At 38.9% G+C, this 23,533-nt stretch overlaps 1 protein-coding gene across 3 annotated transcripts in view; it reads right to left on the bottom strand.

The window, feature by feature from the left end:
- Positions 1 to 23,533, bottom strand: part of STT3B (STT3 oligosaccharyltransferase complex catalytic subunit B) — an 82,792-nt gene that overhangs the window by 41,495 nt on the left and 17,764 nt on the right. For all 3 annotated transcript variants that reach the window (XM_074267277.1, XM_074267275.1, XM_074267276.1), the window contains exons 2-3: positions 5,899 to 6,007; positions 1,503 to 1,790 (exon numbers count right to left, since the gene is read on the bottom strand). In XM_074267277.1, the coding sequence (XP_074123378.1) occupies positions 1,503 to 1,775 (273 nt within the window). In that variant the 5' untranslated portion in view covers positions 1,776 to 1,790; positions 5,899 to 6,007. The remainder of the gene's footprint in view (positions 1 to 1,502; positions 1,791 to 5,898; positions 6,008 to 23,533) is intronic.

The raw sequence follows: 23,533 nt of genomic DNA on the forward strand, positions 1-23,533 counted from the left end.
AAAGCCCCATAGGTACTCCCAAAGAGTCCAGGGCCCCAGCCCCCCAGACAAGCACCCAGCCCTGTACATGCCTCATATGTTACCTATGAGCCCCAGTATCTGCAATCACTTCGACCTGACTTTGGCAGGCTGGCAGTCTGTCTGTCTAAGAAATGGGTGACAGCTCGCATGTCAAAGCTGTTACCATAAGGAATGACCGACTAGGTTTTCCTGAAGACAAGCACTTTTCACACCAATTCACACTCACCTGGAAAGTGCAGCTCCTACCCAATGGCTGTAAAACATTCGATTCAAATCCCAGTGCCGCTGTGGCAGTACCGGAGGGAAGGGGGGCAATAGCAAACCCAGCTAGAGAGGAAGGGACCCTACGTCCGTCCAGCATGCATGGGGTATGAGAAGCCAACAATGTGTACACAATTTTGGGAAGTGTCAATGTCCTCAGTTTTCCTCTTCCGTGTCTAGACTCAAAGTGCTGCACTAGCACCACATCCAACATCACAACAACATTTTAAACTCAAAATTACTACGTGGGGAGCCTGTGCATTTAACACCTTAAAGTCTCATTTTATTCTCACTTATTAAGAAATGTTGCACAGAAGTCACAGAACTCAATCCAGTTTTTATTCAGCACCCGTGTAAGAGAAGCTGAGCTAGCTCCTGGGTTACCTGCCCTCAAGGAGTTTCTGCTCTATCAGGAGAGGCAACACACCCACCTGGCATCCCTCAGCTGAGGAGGGTTAAGGAAGGGCCTCCAATGAAGGCAGTCTTTGAGTCCAGTCCTGGAGATAGAGAGGAGAGGGAGGGATCCTAGCACAGGGAACAGCTCTGAGGCATGGGGGCAAGGCATGCAGGAGAGCAGATGCCATTACTGATAACCCATCAGGATCCCGAACAGCTGTGGTGACTGTCAAGCACACAGGGACTAGCTCTGAGCTCTTTTTCTATCTCCAACACAAAGTGCAATGAATGGCACTTAGCGAATGCTTCCTGATTATCTGCACTGGTTTATTCACTTCTACACTTGCTAGCCACCACAAACACCCAATAACAAGGAAAACATTGTAGTGCACTGAAACCAAGAATTAGGACGTAGAATTACGATTCTTTTAGAGATTTCTATTTATGAAAAAGCATTTTATGTACATAAAAGTTAAATAAATGTCCTGATGAGTAACTACTAAACAATCCTAACAAGCAGGATTACTTGCAATACAGGAAAACCGAAGAAATCAACTTCATTTAAGTAACTGTTCTAGGCTAACAGCAAAACAAGGAGTGCTAGTTTCAAGAAAATCATTTGGAATTGTATTCTGCATCCCTGACTCACTCCAGACCCCTCTTTGTGGACTATCAGCTGAGATGCTCACATCTTGGACCTTCCATGATGGGGCAGGTGGAGCCCAGCAGCACCCATGGACCACTTCTCCCCTGGGCATTCATCAGTAACTCAATTGACAAAATAAACAAAGGTTGTGGGCATAAAGCATCAGGGAATTACTTACCCATAAGTAGTATGTGAACTGCAGGGCAAAAATGGCTATGCCTTCATTATCAAAGGACCCGGCTACTGAACGAGAGATGTAGCCTGGCACAATTGCAATGAAGCAGGCTGCTAAGAGCCCCGCTCCCTGGTTCCACAGCTCTCTGGTGAGCAGAAAAGTAGAAATAGATGTAAGGCCGCTAAAAATTGGTGCTAGGAACACACACACATCTCTTATGTGAACAGTTATATTCAGCATATTTAAAATCCAATGAATAAGGCCGGCTGTCACCATCAACCCTGGGTAGACCTAGGAGAGGAAAAAGAAAAGTCCAATTAAGCCAATATTTTCAGTAACAAAACTATTTAAAAAGCTAATAGTAAATAAAAAAAAAAAACCCTAAAACAACATAAAAATGTTCCCTCATTATTATATTTTTATTTTATTGTTTTGAACTTTTAAAAAAATGTTTTCATATATATATATATATATATATATATATATATATATATATATATAGTAGAACACAAAGAAGGCTGTTTATGAGATCATGAATCTTCATTGTATACAACTTGATTTTTAAAACTAAGAACAGCTAATATTTTGACATCACTTTGAAATTTTAAAATACCTTACAATTCTTATCTCATTTTATCTTCATAGAACCAAAGGAACTGAGGCCCACAGAGGTTAAGTAAATTTGCCCAGGGACACACAGCCAGGAGGTACATGAGGCTGGATTTGAACTCAGGTCATCCTGATTCCAGATCCAGCAGGTGCTGTCTCAGAATTTTTGTCTTTCATTTTTAAAAGCATGTCGGACTACAGAGATTACTTTTCAGAGTGTCATGCTCCAATGGTCATTTCTGGGGAGACATCCCGAGGTCCCTGGTGAATGCCCCATTTCCATCCCAAATGCCATTGTAGCAAATGAGCCCAATGGAGGAAAATGAATCGGCACAGGGCTCTGATGGTCCCAAATCACTCTTTGCACCAACTGCTCCCCAGGATTCTCTGGACTTGTCTTTGCACATTTCTAACAGTTGCAGTTTGGTTAGTCATTCCCTAGATCTAACAGACTACTGAAGGCAGTCCTTGAAAGAGAATTCTTCCTTTTCTGCTCCCCACTGCTCCCTCCTTCTTCCTTTTGGAATCAGGAAGTTGTTGTTGCTATTTTGTAATTTTTTTCTTCATTATCATCCACTCTAGTCTCACTATTCTAAAGAGTTCCTTGTATTTATACCCCAATCTGTTTGAGGTTTTATCTTCTCTACTCATTTAGTCAGGTCTAGCCAATGCCACTGCACTCCACCCACTTGTTTATGGTTGAATACACTTTGTTTGAACCCCCAAAATGAGACATGTCTATCCCCTTCTTCCCTTCTATACTAATATATTCCTTTTGCCTTCACTTCTCTTTCTGGTCTTTAAAACTCTCAAAACAGAGTCAGGCCAGAGCCAGCCAAAACTTCTTTGCAAATGTTTTAAAAGCAAGTTCTTTCCTAGTTCAACTGCTTTCTGAATCACAGAAATTATTTTCTAAATAATGTTTCTAACAAATTCAACATCTGCTTTTTTGGGTATTTTGTGTTTGTTTGTATTTCTGCTTAAAAACCAACCAACCCTGCTCATGTGGAAGTTTTGGGGTTTGTTTCCTCTCTCTTCATAAGTTTGATTTTTTTTATTAATCTCCCCATTATCTGTTGGAGTCATTAAGATTCTGAAGAAACATTTATTTCTTTTTACCCAAATAAAATGTTAGTCCTACTATATAATCATACATCCCCTTCCAAGTCTATCATCTTTCTAGGTTTCTTTCAACTCTTATTTCAAAGTTCCTGCTCAATTATGATTTTTTTGTTAAAAAAAGCTTGAAAGTCTTCTTCTACTAAGGATTCTTTCTCCCAGCTTGTAAGTTAAAATAAAATACTAAGCCTCTCTAGCTAATTTTGGAAGAATGTATTCCACAATCTCCTCTCAAGAATGGTATAAGTTGTCATGGCTTATTATTATTCTCACTGTGGTTCCTTGATATTCTAGATGCTCATCGTTCACACAAAAGCTCTGGGTTTGGGATATGACATTTCTGGGATTTTTTCTATTGTGGTTTTTAAAAGAATACAATTAGAGGATTCTTTCTACCTTCACTCTGCCCCCTAGTTTCCATTTATTCTTTCTTGAAACAGAACACTAGCCTCTCTCTCTCTCTCTCTCTCTTTTTTTTTTTTAAATATCAGCTCTCTTTTCCTTCTATTTTTTTATGTTATTATACTACTTCTTGCTGCCTTATGGACTTACTGATTTGTCTGGTCTTTTCTTCTTAGTAGGGATGCCATTATTTGGATAAAGTCTATGACTTTCTTTTCTAAGCTATGTCCTTCCAATTTTTTCCTCCAGAGTTTTTAATCCTTTGCTTCACTTTTTTTCTACTCTTTGTAGATCCATTTTTTCTTTTCCTATTAATTCACTGACCAAAGTAGTTGAGTAGTCACTGGTGATATTCACAATGTGAAAAACTCCAAAGAGATGGTTTCTTACTGAGAGTAGGAGTCGCCCATTTAACCTGATCCAAATGAACTCACACCTGTGGATCCACTCTCCACAACTACACAGCACCTATTTTTCAGTAGAATCAAGAGCTGTAGAAGAACAACCTGAGATGTTTTCACATCTCCAATGCATAAAATTTTGGTGGAGAATGCTGAAAGATTTTGCCTCTTATACTCAAAAATATCCTATGCTGTTAGGCCTTCTAATCCAATGGTCTTTTATTATAATGTGGGAAAAGCCCTCAAATGTTTTTCTATGATTTAATTTTGGTCTAGATTGACCAAAACTGTACTGTACTGGACAATCTGGAGTTCCCTGCTAGAGAGCTATCTTGCCCATAAGTTAAGAATGCAATCTTTGGCAGTGAAAGAAGAAAAAGCATTGGCTCTGGAGAAGAAATGGGTTCAAATTCTCCCTTGCTAGTGCATACTCTGATCCTTGGTTTCCTCCTCTGTGAAATGAGGAATGGGGAACAGCTCTAAATAGATGGTTTTATCCCTTTGACAAAAATAATTATTTAAGCTATAAGTGGCAAACTTCTTTGCAAATGTTTTAAAAACAAGTTCTTTCCTAGTTAAACTGCTTTCTGAATCACAGAAATTATTTTCTAAATAATGTTTCTAACAAATTCAACATCTGCTTTTTTGGGTATTTTGTGTTTGTTTGTATTTCTGCTTAAAAACCAACCAACCCTGCTCATGTGGAAGTTTTGGGGTTTGTTTCCTCTCTCTTCATAAGTTTGATTCTTGAATCTATTTTTCTTTTAAATATCAACTAATGGACAGAGTAACTAATCACAGGTGTTTTTAAGGCTGAAAAACATACTGTATATCCGAAGACCTAATGATGCTCAATTAACCATTATTATTATTATTATTATTTTGCTGTTCTATTACTGCTCTCTTCCGCTGAACCATAATACAGCTGCTACATGGCCTATGGCTTGTTAGTAGGGAGCTATTATTAATTAGAAAAACATTAAATTACTCTCAGAGAGCACTTTCCAGCTTCTGAAGGATCATAACTTCAAAGGTGGAAGGAACTTCCAAAGTTATATAGTCCAAATGATCACTTGAAGCCTAGAAAGTTGGTTAAGTGAATTACCCAAGATCACACAGGATGCAACACCATCGTCATGGCCTCCCTCAATCTGTTAGTTCATGTCACACACTGCATTACTCTGAACTCTCACCAGCCATCTTTCCAAAGAAGACAACTGGACTTCCAACTCTTTCTGAACAGTCTTCCCTTTCCCTGGCAGTGAATGTGAATGTCCAGCAGCTCACTGGACAAGGGCTCATTCCCCTTTTTATTTCTAGCCTTCTTTTAGGCACCACTCCCATGGGCTCATGGTACACTCACAGCCCTCGACCATCTCCAGACACTGTAGCAGGGTCACATATTGTTATAGTGCTCCAGCTTTTCCCCAAGGACACAAGACACTTGCCAAAATCTAGGTAAACTATAGGTATGCACTTCCTTCATTCCTCTCACATACTAAATCTAAAGAACAGAGAAGCTCTGATCCTGAGTGGCCAATTCCCAATTACAGTAATAAACAATAGAAATTTAAAAGTCTTGCTTTCTTCCACTTAGTTTATCAGAAAAGCTTCTATCCTAAAAAGACAAATACACTATTTGCCACTATTTGTATTTTCCACAATTGCACCATACTAGAAATATCAGGAAGTAATGCAGTAACCCAAAAGAAGGCAAGAGAAATTATATCACTGGAAAAAAATCCTTAGTTATCTATAATGCAAACAACCCTCAAATACCTACTCTCCCCAAAGAAGTATATTGAATACATTAACTAATTACTCCCTAGTTTATAAAATTAGCAAAAAATGTTTTCTTATATACTTACAGTTCCACCTACTATTCTTCCTAGTGGGTACCATGCTCTTTCATCAAACCAATTTAAAAATTCATAGAAGCCATGGGATGCAAGATGATGCGTTGATCTATAGTTAAACCTACAAAAAAAAGGGGGAAAGGGCACATTATTTTTTTTTCATCAAAATATCAAATAACTAAACACAGGCACCAATCTTTCTGCTCAGCTCAATGAAGGGGGAAACTACTAATACTCTAATCAGGACTTTTTCATCTGTGGTCTATGACCATGGGCTGTTTTAAAACACACACACACACACACACACACACACACACACACACACACACACACACACACACACACACACACACACACTTTCACACCTAGTTTCCTTTGTAATACTATATTTTATTTTATGTATTTAAAAACCATCTTCTGAGAAAAGATACATTAATCTATCACACTGACCATGTCAAAAGAATCCAGGGCATTAAAAAAAAAAGGTCAGGAAGCCCTGATCTAAATGGAGCTGATCAAATACATAAACTATATATACATACATATATATATATATATATATATATATATATATATATATATATATATATATATATACATACATATATATATATATATATATATATATATATATATATATATATATATATATATATATATATATATATATATATATGTATATCATTCACTGAGGCCACTTCTCAGTTAGTCTCCAGCACATGAGGGGCAGAAAGGGGACAACAAACCTCATTCATTTGCCTCATTTTATTAATAGGGAAATTCCCTGAGAACTGAGCAATATTTTTTCTTTCTTGAAAGACTATATTAAATTATCTATTTTAGATAGAGCTACAAAGAAGTATTTAGTCAGCATACACAGTAATTTATAAAACTCTTCCAGTGAGTATTTTCCTTTAAAAAGATTTATGTAGGTGTTTTTAAAAAAATGCAAAATGCTCAGACTTATTTACTTTGTGATAAAAACCAGAGTTTATTTTGCCCCATCTTATAATTGTATAGTAGATAACAGAGATAGAAGCATTAACCTCTTTGGCAAGTTAGAGATGGCTGAGAAACTTATTAGGCTGATACATCAGCTAAGAACCAAAGAATTTCAGAGCAGAAAAAGGATTCTAGATCATTTAGTTCTCCCACTTCATCATTTTACAGATAAAGAAATTGAACCAGAGGAAAATTTAAGCTCTCTCCTTTTAAAGGTGATTTTCTTCATCTTTAATGAGTTCTATTCATTCAACAACAAATAGCTGATTGTTTTGTTTTGAATGGGCCTGGGCATGGTTTGAGACCAGAGTGCAAGACAAATACAAGTACACTCAAAAAGTGAACAATCTAAGTGATTTATTTACAAAGGCAAAGCAAGATTATATAATCAGCCTTCACATTCCACAAATCACAAAAAATCCATACAGACTAAGCAATTCAGACCTTGAAAAAAGCATCAGATCACAGCTTCTCGCCCTTCCTATAAAGGAGGAAAAATGAAACCCAGTGGGGCTCCAAGAATTTCCAAGTTGGAAGGTCCTGCTCAGAATCTGGTCCTAGAGGTTTATCTTGTTACACTTACCACCTGCCCTCTTTCAGCTTCCTTTTTGATGTTATTCCTGCCCCCATCAGACTGTAAATTCCTTGAGGACAGGGAATGTATTTCTTTTTTATATTTTTATACTCAGCCTTAGCATGGTAACTGGCACATAATTCTTAACAGATGCTTACTGACTACTGCTGGGATACTAAAAATTAGAAAATCTCAGCTTCTCTAGTCCCCCTCCCCCTTTTCTTTCTGTGACCAACCTTTATGAAGCATGTTTGTTGCAGGATCGACTCTATGGCTACAGACCTTCAAGTCATCTGCATGGGACCTGATAAGGTCACCATAGGGGAAAGAAGCCAAGTGAAAAGGACAAGCCTTAGGGGATGGATAGAGATGATATTCCAACAAAGTTGTCTCATATAAAATACCTGTAAAAATCACCTAAGTTACCAAGGGAAGAGCAGAGCTGAGGATTCTCCTCCTAAAAGTCAGGGAGGCCCAGGAGTCCAAGTTTCAGGGAGCTGGTCAACTGGGAGGAGAACTCTTTTTTTTTTTTTTCTTCCTAGTACAGGACAAATTTTATTGCATCCCTCAGAAAACAAATGAAAAGATTTACAGCAGTCTATCTTTATAAGGCACGAACATTTTGGAAATGAAAGAGTCTCCTAACCTGGACATCATTTTTACCTACGTTAATTTGCTTTGTCATTCAATCATGTTCAATCTTGTCTGACTCTTTATGACCCCGCTTGGGATTTTCTTAGCAAAGATACTAGAGTGGTTTGCCATTTCTTTCTACAGTTCATTTTACAAAGGAGGAAACTGAGGCCAAAAGAGTTAAGTGACTTTCTCGGGGTCCCACAGGTAGTAAATTTGTAGGGTCACATTTGAACTCAGGTCTTCCTGATGATTAGAAAATTATGTCTTGATACTGGCCTCAGATTACTTCAGTGAACTGCCCCAGGTTCTGCCTTCTTGGGCCAGACTCTAAGTCTAATGGGAGGAGAACTCTTACAAGGTTACTGATTTGAATAGTAGGAGGTTCTCAGTTGCCTCTGAAGGGCAGTGCCAGCAGTGCCAGTGATGGAAGTCAAACTTCATGGTCCTAATGACTTAATGGGAAAAATTATAACTTAGCCTTTTCATCAATTTAGCCAAGAAGCCAGGAAAGATTTAAAAGACTTTTTAGGAAACGAATTATGGATAGAATATGATCCTGAAAAAGGTCAAGTGAGATCACCATGGGAAAGGACATAGGACACTTCTCTCTAAACTTTGTATAGTGAGAGACTGGGAGCTAGCCAAGTGATCTGTCCACAAAAGACTAAATTTAACAAGGGTTTTTGAAGACAAAGTAACAGTGAGATACAGAGAGACTGTGGAAAACTGGGGGAGGGGGAGGTAAGGATGGGTGGACGAGACATAACTCAAGGGAAGATGGCACCCAAATAGGGTAGAATTTACAAAGACTAGCTACTAAGAGATACGAGCTTGGAGGTAATTAGAGACAACCATCATGGAGAGAAAATGGAATATTAGCAGCCCCTTGGGAAGACATCAATGTGTCCTCGGAAAAGCAGGCCAACTACACCCACAGTACAGTGATAAGCTAAACCCAAACATTCAAATAATGAAGCCTTTACAATTGCATGAATGCAAGAAGCAAAATCGAATGCACTAATTTTATAGCAGAAACACCAATGAAAGATTCTGTCTGCAAGACTGTGCAAACCTAACAAGAAAACTGCAAAGACAAGGCCATAGATTAGAAAATGCCAATGAAAAAGACTTACTCCTGCATCACTTTTTTTTTTTTTTTTTTTTTTTTGGCTTAGTAGGGCTCAGTAAGATCAACTATTCCCATTCCTTGAAGGTCCTGAGTTAAAACTATGGAATAACATTCCAGAATGTCTTTACTAGAACAAGAGCATTGAGCTTTAAATCAAATGATATCAATGCCCCATCTCTGATCAATACTCACCACAAAGGCAATAAAGATTCTGACAAATAAATACGTTTGTCAGGGTTGGCTATAAATGGGAGATAGTGGGATGGAGTGAATGGCTGGGCTTCACATCACAGTACATGGGTTTCAACTCTAGTCCTTCTCAGACTACAGAAAAGTAATACTCCCCAAATTCAGTTTCTCGATGGGAATGTCACTAACCTTATGTGTAAGGCTTCAAAGCAAACCACTTTTGCAAACTTCAAATGGCTAAAGATGTTTACGGTATTTACCTTCCACGGGTTTTTAAGTAGAATGAGATTTAGCTGACTTCCTTAATATTATAAACTGATTTACACACATATAAATACACCTTTGACAACTGAAAAATATTCTAGAATTTTCAAAAAATCACACATTGAGATATTTATGAAACATAAGCTAATACAAGGATAAAGAAATGTTGTCTGACTGGTTCTATTACTTCAGTGAAAAATCTTTCAGAACTATGTTTACCGGCCTAACCAGCTGGAAAGAAGTAAAACTCTTCTATGATGGACAATTGCAGAGCTCATCCATCAAGATCCTTCCCACCAAGATACTATTCAGACTATGAAATGTTATTTAAAAAGAGATATTTAAGGATTTTTAAGGGAATGAAATGCCAGATATGTGTAACATATCATGTTCAGTGTTTGGGGAAGTACCAATAAATAAAGTACGATCCTAACTCTCACAGACTATAAAGGTTAACACAAGCATTTCATGCTTTCAAAAGTTTAGTTTTTAAATGTTGGTTGCATCTAGAATAATGTTCAAAGTAAACATTAAGAAGGCAGGGGTTGGGAGAAGGGCAGTTGTACCCTGACCCTCCATAGGGAAGAAGACTCTTATTATCATGGGGAAAAAAAAAAAAGTTACCTTTCCTTGATAAAGAACTTCGTAGGCTAGGTGAGATGAGATGAAGCGTGAAGAGGGAACTTAACTTTCAGTGAATTTTGAGTGACAGTTCTCAACTGAGGACAAGGCAAAGTGGTACTGGGGGAAACTCGGAGGGACATTTGTGAAGGGTTAGATCTACCATGATGAGGAGAGTAAGAGCATTGATTGGGTAGTACAGGGACTTCCTTGCTGCACTAAGGGTTCATTTGAATTTATATAATATACATTTGTAGTGGAGTTATTAAAAAAAGTTTTGTGATTTTCTCTACTTCTGTTCAGAAAAACTTTCTCATTAAGCTTTCTATAAATTTGTTCTTCCTTCCCCATGTGTTTTGGCTCTTTGATGAGATAATAATGCTGATGATAAAATTCCACACTCCTTCTGTACAAGCTTTTAAAAAAAGAGTAAATCTGATGAAGACAGCAGCTTTTTAGGCTCTTCTGGCCTCCTCATTATGGAAAATGAGTCATATCGGTTACATTTCTGTATGAAATTGTTTTGCTTGGCATTAGTATTTCCTATCCATTTCCCATTTTTCAACATCAACTTTCCAGTAGGTCATTACAGGTTTAACGACACAGCTTTTTAAAAAGGCTTTTATTCTTTCTTCTAACAGCTTTGTACTAATTCTGAACTTTATAATAGCAAGTTGGTGGCATGCCTGAAAAATGGGAGATGGTTTAAAAAAGGAGTCCCACAATCAATTCTAAATCCTTAGGAATGTTATCATTGTCATTTTCTGTGATGTTACTGGATGCTCAGCCCATCTAGAACCTTCTGGTTCTTTTCTTGAAGAAGGGATTTATGAGGCAGAGAGGCAAAGAAAAGTAGGAAGGTAAAAAGATCCTGTGTAGCTTAAATATGCTACTGGAGAGGCACTGCTCTCCTCCCGAACCACATTTCCAATATATGTTTTGCTAAATTAAGCTACTTCCACATTTGCATTTAAGTCACTAATATCAAAATATATACTAATTTAGCCTGGCAGGTCTTATTGAGATCATGAAATTTTTTTTTGTTTCATCATCTTCTTCAACAGTTATTGGTGCAGAATACACAATTATTGTCATGGTGGACTTTAAAAAAAGAGAGAGAGAAGGGGAAGCCTAGAAAGATTTACATGAACTGATGCTAAGCAAAACAAGCAAAACCGGGAATACATTGTACATAGTAACAGCAAGAATGTGTGATGATCAATTATGACAATCCTGTTTCTTCTCAGTGGTTCAGTGATCTAAAGCAATCCCAATAGAATTTGGATGGAAAATGCCATCTACATCCAGAAAGAGAACTATGGAGACTGAATGTCAATCAACACATGCTAAGTTTACTTTTTCCCCAATTTTTTTTTCTGTTTTTTTTTTTTTCCTTTTTGTTCTGATTTTTCTCTCCCAACATGACTCACAAGGAAATATATTAAAAAAAAAAAAAAAAAAAAAGTGGTTGAGACATCTTTTAAGGTGAAAAGACTGATCTTTTTGATTTATTTTGATTGATTGATTGATTTTATTTTATTTTATTTATTTATTTTGATAAATAAGTCTACAGAGGCAACGATAGAAACCAGAGAAAATAAAAGGAGGAGGGATAGAATTATAAATATATGGACCCAGATTTTTTTTTTCCTATCATGAATTTTGGGAGGAATTAGTTATTTCACCCAAGATTTTGTAGCATTATCATTTCAACCACCAATGGTTTGTAAGATCAAATCCTGGATGGAATTTCTCTCCATGTTGGTTCCTTCATCTCTTATTAGATGAAATTGTCTTTAAGGCAAATCAAGGAGTTATTAGCTGCTCTCCTTTTTGGCAGGGAGAGAGTGCCAACATATAACTGGATACTTGAAGTTCCCTAGGATTCCACATCATGAGAGGTGAAGCTTGTGCTCTCTGTTTCTTCTCTTTCTTCTTCCCTGGCAATGGCGATCATTTGTTTCTCACTCCAATGATCTTCCACCAAACACTCTCTACCATGTGTCCTTCCTCTGTCTGGATTTCTTCATGTGAAAAGCATCCCTCTTTACTTCGAGCCCACTCTTCCCTCAGGATTCAGGTCAGACACTATATAAGGAGTCTTTCTAGATCCTCCCATCCCTAAGATCAAGTCCTACCTGAGAGATCTTTCTGGGTTCAGATCCCTCATTTGCAAATGGAGGGAGCTGGAGCCAATCCCTACCAATTCGATTTTTCCAGGGTGCTAAAAATTGTTCTTCCTACCCTCAAATGTTACTAGGGTCCTTTGCTGCCATTATATGTCAATCTGATGAAGACTTCTCACATTCCTTCTCCCCCCATAGAACACAAGATCCTAAGGGCAAGGACAGTTAGTTGCATTTTACTTTTGTATTCTTAGTAGAATGCCACAGACATAGCAGGTTAATGTTTATTAATTATTTATTAAAATTAAATCCAATCTTAAAAGTAGAAGAAAGGCCAATACTCTGAGTGCTGATGTGTCACTGGGAAATTTACCTTTAGGGAATGAACCAAAGCAAACACTTCTGGGGATAGTCTGCTATAAGTAATAACAGTGATGGAAAGGTGGAGGTGGCTTTTTGGGGTGAGAGCAAAAACAAGGTAATTTGGGAAATATATTTCCATATGACTTTATGGGGCACCATAGTACACCTAAATGTTTTCTCAAAGCTACACATCAAAATATGCTCAAAGAACTCCTTATGAATTTTACAATTCTGACGGGCTGTTTCACTTTCTTGATTTAAATTCTTATTAATAAAGAGAAGATTCATTCTGTATAGTATATTATGCAATCATAATAAATGGTGTGACTGGTTACCGTACTACCCATCCTATTAACTGATACATACATTTGAAAACTTCCTACTGTACAGTAACAAGGAAAATAATTTACTGTTGAACAAGTATAGTGTTTATGATTTTTATTAAAATCATGGAACTAAACCCTTAAATTGGCATATAAACATATGACACATCATTTCCATGGGGAAATAAAAGTTTTACCCTGTCAATTTTTTGTTCTATGCTTCAATGTATGTGACCGTACCATAGTCCACTTTAAGTTTCAGTCTCCTCATCTATAAATGAGGATAGTGCCTCGCTATTTCAGTGTTGTTATAAAGTTCAGAGGAGGTCATCTCTGGATATTTTGCTGACTTCACAAAAGCATTTTATTGGTTAACAATATTATTAAAATGTTTGTGGAAGCCCTTTTTGTAGTGGCAAGATACTGGACACTGTGTGGATACCCATTAGTTGGAGAATGGCTGAGTAAGTTATGGTACATGAAGATTATGGAATATTATTATTGCTCTGTAAGAAACGATCAGCAGAATGATTTCAGAGAGGCCTAGAGAGACTTACATGAACTGATGCTGAGTGAAGTGAGCAGAACCAGGAGATCATTGTACATGGCAACAGCATTATATGATGACTAGCTGTAATGGACATGTCTTTTTTCAACAATGAGGTGATTCAAGGCAACTCCAATAGACTTGGGATGGAGACTAAATGTGGATCACAACATAGTGTTTTCACCTTTTTTGTTCTTTGGTTTTTTTTCCTCTTTGACCTGAGTTTTCTTGTGCAGCATGATAAATGTGGAAATACAAATAGAAGAAATGCATATAACCTCTATTGGATTACTTGCTATCTAGGAAAGAGGGTGGGGGTGGGAGAAAAGCAGGAGAAAAATTTGGAACACAAGGTTTTCCAAGAGTAAATGTTGAAAATTATCTTTGTATGTATTTTGAAAATAAAAGGCTATTGTTAAAAACAACAAAAGAATGTCAGAATGATCCAATTTTTAAAATTTAAGATGAAAAATTCCAAAATAAAAATGCTTTTAGATTGTAGATATTCCTAAAGATTGTTTTGGTGACAATCACATGGGAGGATATAATACTGACATATAATAATAAACAGGAGAGATTAAATTGATGCTATGAAACAAGAACTTTGTTTTTAAAATTCACAACAGGTACACATTCACTGCTCATAGCAACAGTGAATATATATTTTGCTCAAAATATAATTAGTTAAAAATTCAAAAACCTAACTTGAAATCAGGTATCATCCGGATAGTAAAATATCTTTCTAAAAGAGCCGAATAGTTATGTGAGAACTGTGTTTCTGCTTAAGCATTTTCTCCTAAAACGAAAAGCTTGTAAGAATTGATTACAACCCTGTATTAACAACAACCGAAGCAGAGAAATTGAGCCACCTGTGGGAATTCCTTTGTAAAAGTTAAACTGGATTTGTAACTTGGGGATTTCTTGAGTTTTCTTAGAGTCAGAAACATTTCCATTAATTTAGAAATAAACTGACAAGACTAATCAACAATACTATTTTATATTTTAAGCCAGGAATATTAAACTCCAATGAAAACAGAAGACTTAGAAAATCATTTTTACCTTACCTTGGGTTTACCAACCACATTTTTATTTGCTTTTGGCCCACTTGGAAATATTGAAAGCCTATTTCTGACACCTGTTTCCACTGTTCCTTTTCATCTATCAATTAAGAAAATACATGTATTTATTTTTTTTAAAAAAAGGTCTGAATGCCTACTACATGCAAGATAAGACAAGATATGAGCAGTGTAAACAATACATAAATGATATGTGCAAACATGTAGAAACAATGACCAAAAAGGACAAGAAAGATCAGGTAAAGATAAGTGAAAATCTCCCAGCAAGTACATAAGGGAAAGGGGTTAGCCCTGGTGCCACAGGCTGCTGTGCCACCACTTTCTCTCGGGGATCTAGGACGAAGGCCCCATTGGGGCAGGACCTCTCAAAGCTATCTGGTCTTTGGAGCCACGGCCAAAGGGGGCTGGGCACTAAGACCTGGGAGGAACACGTGATGCTGGCTAAAAACCACCGTCCAGACAGGCACACTTAAGGAAAAGGAGAGGTGCAGGAAAGTTGCAGGTGACTTGGAAAACGGAGATTTCTGTGAGAACTTCAGCGATAACGAAGCCCTCGGCATAAATGAACGATTCTGGGGGGGAAGACTGTGCGCAGTAGAAACCCCAGGGCCCGTATTCCCAGTCCATCTCTGCCACAGTCTCTGAGATCGATCCCTTCCTGACACCAATTAATGCTGAGAACATGGTCCGTCCAATCCTGCTCCTGTGTCCCAGGTCCATGAGCCTGAGTCCAGTGCTGGGGCACCTGCCACTGAGCAGGTGTAGACTGGGGGTGGAGATGATTTGCCTGAGTTGCTAGCAGGGAACATGGGGGCAGTGTGAATCCTGATATGAGAAGTTGGGGGCTGGCACAGACACAGTGCATCGGCAGAATCCACAAGGGATGTTGCTAATAGGCAAAGGGGCAATTGCCCCACAATTGGCAATCCAGAGAGACCCGGCTCCCCTGGTTGCTCTCTGACTGGTTGGCTATCCCACTCCCTGGAGGGTTAGAGACCTACTTTGGAGGTCACAGCTGTAAATGTTTTTCCTTTCCTGTTCTATTAGACTATTTAGTTCTTTTTTTTTTTCTCTTAAAGTTATCAGTTCTAAATCTTCCTTTCCCACTAAGAATGAAAAACAAAAGCAATGCAAATATTTTAGTGAAGCAAAACCAATTCCCCCATTTAGCTCTGTTCCTCTCCAAAAAGCTCTGTCCTCCCTGCTGAGCCCATTCCTTCTTATCTGGAGGAGGGACAGGATGCTTCACCCAGTCTTCTGGAGCTACAGTGTTCCTAAATCTTTCAAAGTTACTGGTCTTAACAATATTGTGTTAATTCTAAAAATTGCTTACTTAGATCTTCTCACTTCATTCTATCATTTCATAAAAGTCTCCCCAAATTGTTCTGAAACCACTCCCCTTCATCACATTACAGTACAATAGTTTTCCATCACATATACATAACCTAACTTTGTTCAGCCCCAGCCCAAATGATGGACAGCTCTCATTTTTCAATTTTTATTTTTATTTTTTGCCACCTGGAAAAGAGCTGTTAATATTTTTATATTTTGTTTATAAGTCCTGTTCCCTCTTTCTTTGATCTCCTTAGGCTTTAGACCTAGTATCAACATCACTGAGTTAAAGGGCATGCAACTTCCTAACTTTATGGGTCTAGTTCCAAATTGCTTTTCAGAATGGCCATACCAATTCCCCTATAGCCCTTCCAGCATTATCATTTCCTTTTTTTTTGGGGGGGGGGTCAACTTAATAAATGTTGTTTTAATTTGCATTTATTAGTGATTGAAGATGCTTTTCCATGTAGTTAATGATCTCTCAGATTTCTTCCTCTGAAAACTGTCTGTTCATATCCTTTGGCCATTTATTGCATGGGAATTTGAATTCATTTTTTACATATCTTAGACACGAGGCATTTACCCTCCCCCATTTTCTCTTCTAGTTTTAATTGCATTGGTTTTGTTCATGCAAAAACTTTGTAATTTTATGAAGCCAAAATTATCCACTTTACCTCTTATGAGCATCTAGATTTCTCCTTTCCCTTTCAGATCTGAAAGGTAATTTCTTCCTTGCTCCTCTGACTTGCTCATGTCCTAAGTGGTACTTTTCACCAGGGACCATGGGGCTGGGCCAGCGCTAAAAGACAGAGGAGTTCTCAAAGCTCTAGTTTCAAGGCAGCTCCCTGTGCTGCCATCATCCTTGATGCTCCACATATGTAGAAGCCTCTCACTGCACCTTTTCCACTGAGCCTTACTTTCCTTCAGGATTCAGAGCAGACACAGCTTCTTTCCCCTTCATCCCCACTCCCCCCAAGTCCTACCAAGTCTCTTTGATACACATATATATATATACTTGGGCACAGACAGGTGCCATCTTCCTTCTTAGGGCGGTCTTGCCTCCATCTGTATCCCCCAGGCCTACCATAGTGCCTGGCACATAGGAGACATTACAGAATGCTTGCAGATGGATTCCGTGTCACTCCCCCTGCCCCACCAACACCAGCGCCCTTGTGGCCTTAAACACAGAGTGCTCAGTTTGGGGGCTCATTCCGAATTGTCTCCCCCCTCTCCTCCCAGTCCCTAGAGTAGCCCTGCCTGCCCTGCCCCACAGCTTCCTGATGCCGTTGCAAACCTTCCAATGGCCTGGAAGACTCTTCCAGGGCCCAGCCTCCTCCAGGAAGCCTTTCCTGAGGCCCCTGAGACACACAGGCCTTTCTTGGCTGATCATCTCCAGAGAAGTTCACTGCTTCTAAAAGCACTCCAGGCAGAAGTAGGGAAGTGAACTGTACAAGAACGGGCGCAATGCTAATGGAAACAGGTACACACTGAAATAACACAAGCAACAGGCTAGAAAGGAATGGTCTCCAAACTTTTTATGACACATACAGTAGAAAATAAGAGAAACTTTTAATGAGGTCATATAAATATCATATAATTTATTAGTTACTCTTTCTAGTGTTGTGACCAAGATATAACCAATCATATTTTTAGTAATAGCAGAGTAATTGAATAGGATTCATTAATTTTTAAAAATCTTGGTTTACTTCTGTGTGAAACACAGAGCTGTGGGCTCAAAGTTAATGACCAGGGGAGAGCACTCTTGTCACTCCTTTGCCTGCAACTCCCTGACCCCTTAGGGCAGTCCTAGTATAAATTTAACCCCTAACTGTCAATATGTAAATATTAGTAAACCTTGATTAAAGAACAATTCCAATCAGTGTCAGTAACACCAATCATTCCTCATTCTTGTCACAGTCTGTCAATCGGCAGCATCAAACTTATTGTAAACAAATGTTGGGGGCTGAAGCACAAGGATTTTCCTGTGCAGATGAGAAACACAAGGTATGTGGAACAGCATTCCATCTGCTCAAAGAATTCAGGCATTCACAATTCTAGGCTAGACAAGATTGTTTGCAAGGAGGATCTTACTTTATATGAAGTGCAGTCTGAAAGAGAGAGGCAGGTAGCCTACCCCCCATTTCTCCCCTCCCTGAAAATACTCCCTGTAGAGTCACTCCAAGTTCTTTCTTAAACAGTCATCTTTGCATGTATTTGTTAACTGTTCAAATCCCAAACTTTTCTTTGGTCACAGCTCTGAAGGCTCATTTTTCACTTGGTCCATATGATCTTGCTTTCTTGGATTTGGGTTCCTCAGATATCTGAGCTGTTTGTCTTATCTTTCTTTTTTTAAAGCACCTAAATTTAGAAGTATGTCTAATTCTTTATCCATATGGTCCACAGCCGGCTGCAATGGGAGGGCAATGTTCTGGGCTGAAGAACGGGACCCCTCTTTACCTATGGGCATGGGATTAAAAACAATCTAAAACATTCAGCCCATCACAAAAATATGTGCAGAGAAGGGCGATCATTTGACACTTCACACAAAGTTATACAGCACTGAACTACTCCCATAGAGGCAAGTGTTATTTTACAGGCCCAAATCTCAATGACATTACCAAGGACCAAACTGACTACCTCTGCACCTTCAGCCCCCGTACCCCAATGCTGCCCCAGCTAAGGAAGACTATCATTTCTGATTCCATCCCTTCCATATAAGCAACTAAACAAATCATGATGTATAGGGGGTTAATCAGGGAAGACATCATAGAAGGGATGCATCTGAGCGTAATCTGCCTCCCTGCAGAGTGAGGTGAGAGCCCAAGAACAGGAGGACGGTATGCTCTCCTCGAGATGCGACACGCAGTCCCGCAGGCTGGGAGGGACCCCCCTCATGCGGACAGGTTAAGGAGTCTTGATCTGAGGTGTAACATATAGTTTCCAGAGGAAAAGCATTTTTAGAATGCTTTGTTAATAGCAATGCAGCTAAGAAGGTCTAGAATTTAAAAGACCTCAAAGTATCAACAGACAGGGGATAGTGCTGTTTATCCATAAAGAAAATGAACATTTTAATTTCAAAGTAAAAATTATGTGCCTTTACAGTATTAAATAGGAAAAAAGTCTAACTGGAGAAATGATTGACAAGATAATTAGAACTCTATATTTCTATCATTTCACATCTATGTGTGCATGTTTTTGTAAATCCATCCATTTACAAGAATGATTTTAAAGTTCTAACTATAGAGGTGACCTTGTGATAATGTTATTTTTAGAGTCTCTGCTTAAATTAGAAGTTTCCCCTATAGGTGAGACACCCTTGACTTCTGCATCTGATGCTCTTTTGGGTGGCTTCCACCTTATAGCAGGGCCATCACTGTAAGGCTAATGCACAATAACACTTATATAAGCTGGGGGGGGGGGGGGGTCTATATATTTCATGATAAAAGATCAGAGAAATCTTCATACGCTATTACTGTAAACTGGGATGCTCTGCTTAACTGGTTAAAAGGGAACAAACAAAAACCAGAAGGGGAACTAAAAATGGAATCACAGGAGCAGAGATGAATGGGAGCAAGCCCAGAGAGGGCAAGCACTTCTAGCTCCACACTGTCTGTGGGGGGTTTAAACTGGCCCATGCCAGCTCCTATCCCACTGCCCTCCCCTTTTGTCCCCTTTCCACAAAGAAAATGCCAAGACAATGACTCTGGAGAGCAGTCTCTGCAACCATAACCACTTTTCTTCTCAATCCCTATATACTAACCCCAGTGTTCCCTAGGAGTAGTATATATTAAAACACATATATAAATAATAATAATTAAAAACAATCTTATTAACTATTCTTTTCAGTTAATATCATATTCAACCACTGGAAAAAATTGGTGACAAAAACAATCAAAATCTATTACTTTAATTAATAATATCTTTAAATAATCTCTAACTTGGCTCACATTTACAAGACTTATCTCTAATTAGCGACACAATCCCCAATATATTAAAAATTCAATAACTCAAGGTTGAAAAGTTTGAAGACAACCCCCCCCCACACATTCTAACTTCAGAGACAAAAAAAAAAAATACCAACACAATATTCAAAATAAATTTTAAAACATCTTTAGCTTCCTAATAGATACTGATCAAAGTAAAGCTAACATAGAATTATTTTAGAAACAGAAAAGGCCAGAGTAAATACAATCAACTTGCCTGTTTCTACTTCAGTCTATGCTGCTTCATTTGGTTTAAAGATTTAAAGACACTATAATCTCCTTTGGTTTTTTTTGAAATGTCAAAAAGTTAAGAATGACTAGAAAGCAAAATGACTCATAAAAACCCTCAAGTAGCACCACAAATGTAATACAAACTAAAGTGAATGTGTAGGCTACTTAAATCCATCTTTTTCTGGAGAAAGAGAGAATGGCAAAGCTATGTGGAAAGTTCTCACTCTTACTAGGAGCAATCTGTGTCACAGTGGAGAGAGAGTGCTAGGCTTGAAGGCAGGAACTAGCTGTGGGCCAAGGGAAAGTCACTTCATTGGTCTGCCTGCCTTGGGGATAATAACAGCTCCTACTCCTGGGTGTGGCTCTCTGGCACCTAGGAGGTGCTGTTATGTAAATAGTAGCTCTTATTGTTTTAGTTCTTTCATTTTACAGATGATAAAACTGGGGTTCAGAGTTGTTCTGAACAAGCAGAGGCTGAATTCTGGGACACTGCTGTAGGACTTGGGTTTTGAGAGAGCTATTTTCAAAGAGTTCAGAGAAAAGGACCAACAGAATCCACAATGGATCTCAGAGCTGGAATAAATCAGGACTAGGACAAAGCTCTAAACTGTTGAAACAAACTGTTCTGATGGGGAAGAAGGGATGATGTCTAAAGATGACAATGTATAGGTGACTTATCGACAAAGTTTGTTGTTATAAAAATATGGAAAGCAAAAAAGGGCAAACCACAAAGAACAAAGATGAGGAAAAGACTTTATAAACAGTGTCACAGCAGGGTTGAGTTAGGATGAGAGATCACCCTGAATGTACCGTGATAAAAGCTGACAAGACGAGCAGGTCAAACGGGAGAATGTCAGACGTCCCACATGCTTGGATCACAGCAAAAACATGGCGGAGTTTCTGATGCTTGCCCTGTGTAAGATACCCAAAGTGATGGGCCAGACAGTGAACAGCTGGGGAGATGTGAAACTGGCTGAAGAAATGAACCCACAGAAGAGTGAATGCAGAGCCACCCACACTGGCTTTGGATGAGGTGCCCTCTGCCCCGCTCCTCCACCTGAGGCAGAGGCAGGTGGCCTACTTCGCTATTTTACACATGACACAAAACTGGGAAAGAGCTTTACGCTGGAAAATAACCAGAATCCAAAAGGGGAAACACAATGGGAAAATTACCTAACTCCACTTAAGACATATCTATTCCCTAGGAATCTCAAGGCCTACATTTGTGTTCCAAAAAAAATCAACTCCACAAATTCAGATGGGGAAAGAGCAGGGCTGGATAACAGTTTCATATGAAAAATGTGTAGTCACAAGTTAAAAAGAAATCTCACCCAAGCCTGGGTTATTTCATCCACCTGATAAGGTCTTTGTGGCCCAGTGAACAGCCACCTTCAGCTGCAGTGCTCATGGCATGGAAGTGGGGACCGAACTGCTTGCCCATTAGGACTATCCCACAGTGGGGGGAGCATGTGGGGCCAGGGGCCTGAGGTCCCTCCCTTCTCACTCCCGCTCTTTGGGTTAGAGATAGGATACAGGGGAACAAAAATGACTGGCAGCAAACTGAAATAAAAAAACAGCACTGAAGCAGGAGGTGGACTGGCCTGTTTCCCCCTTCTTTCTTACCTTCAGTTTCCTCATCTACAGAATGAAGGGATGGGACAAGAGGGTCTCTGCCAACACCTCAATGCTGTCATGGGGTGGAAACACCAGAGGAACCACAGGGATTGGAAAGCGCCAAGAGAAAAACCACCTGGAGGGGCCAGCAGGGATTCGTGGTGAGACCTTGAAAAGCCCTAATGGAAGAGAGCTAACAGCCACCTGCTGACACAACGCATTGGACTCCATCACGGTCCATGATGGGGTCTTCTCGCAGCATCCCTATGGAGGACCCAAGGCTGCAAGACTGGCCCATGCAGGTCAGTGCTCAACTGCCCTCCTCCACTGAGTCCCACATATTTAGCCATTCCTTGGAGAAGGCAGTCTCATCAAGTTTGTAGGTGACAAGGTAAAAGGCCCCACTTCTTCAACCTCATATGGGGTCTTGTAAATGAATATGGGGAGGGCCACAAGTTATGATTTATGATCTGTAAATGTGTGATCTGTATGCCAATTTGATACACCTATACATCTAGGGTCATTAAAAAACTTCTTGGCCAAAAAGGGGTTGTGAGTGGAAAAAGTTTTAAGCAGCCCTGACCTAAATATCAATGACAGAATCAAGATCTGGGAACTTCTTGACAAATTAGGATGACATGCCAAATCCAATACAAAATGTGCCTTTGTTCTGAGGTAGTGCTTTGCAGTAAAGAGAGCTCTGGGTCCTGAGTTCAAATTCAGCCTCTGATACTTTCTGTTAGGGTTAGCTCACTTAACCTGTGCTTCCAATTTCCTCATCTATAAAATGGGAATGGGAGTAACAACAGCACCTACCTCCCAGAGTTTTTTGTGAGGATCAAATGAGATTAATTTTTGCTTAAAAAAGAAAAAGGTTCTTAGTGTACAGAGCTTGGCACATAGTAAGTACTTCTCCTCCTCCATCCTATTAAATCCTAATTCCCCTTTCAAAAAATCAACTTCAAAACTAGGAAGGAGAACACATGGCAAGGAACTACTTCATTTCAGATCGGTATGCATTTATGAAGTACTCATAAATGCTTATATGCTTACCAGTGGGGAATTAAAAAAAAAAAAATCACCCTCCACTATTCCTGATCTCTAGGTCTCTTAGACTAAGGGGGGCAGCCAAAGATTACTGCAGCTCTCCCTAGATTCCAAATTCCCCAGGTCAAGTACAAAAGCAGGAAACACTATCAGGGGTATCAGAACGAAAGAGATCCCATTTTTATGGTAAGTCTTATTTAGGGCCTATTTAAAGCGCTGTGAGGTATTTAACAACAAGCTCTATTTGCTGAGAATATATTATATAGAGAAAGGAGTAAATGACAGAGATAATCATTAAATGATGCTATAAAGGAACTGGATGAAGAAACTTATAATGTTGAACTGGGCTAGGGAAAGAGTAGGAGGCACAACTACCAAGTGAATATCTGTCTGTTGGATTCAACTTGTTTGGCCCTAGAAAAAGGTGATAGAGCTATCTTCCACCTGAATTCAGACAGGCTTAAAGGGAAGTTAGTTTTTTTATGGGAAAAGTTTTCCATGGACACAACACCTATTTTAGCCAAGGGGTTCTTCATTAGAGCACCACCCGGGCTTTGCAACGCTCCTCGCCTCCAGCATTAATGTACCCA

This window comes from Sminthopsis crassicaudata, chromosome 5 (genome assembly GCF_048593235.1).
Source record: "Sminthopsis crassicaudata isolate SCR6 chromosome 5, ASM4859323v1, whole genome shotgun sequence".
Taxonomy (NCBI): domain Eukaryota; kingdom Metazoa; phylum Chordata; class Mammalia; order Dasyuromorphia; family Dasyuridae; genus Sminthopsis; species Sminthopsis crassicaudata.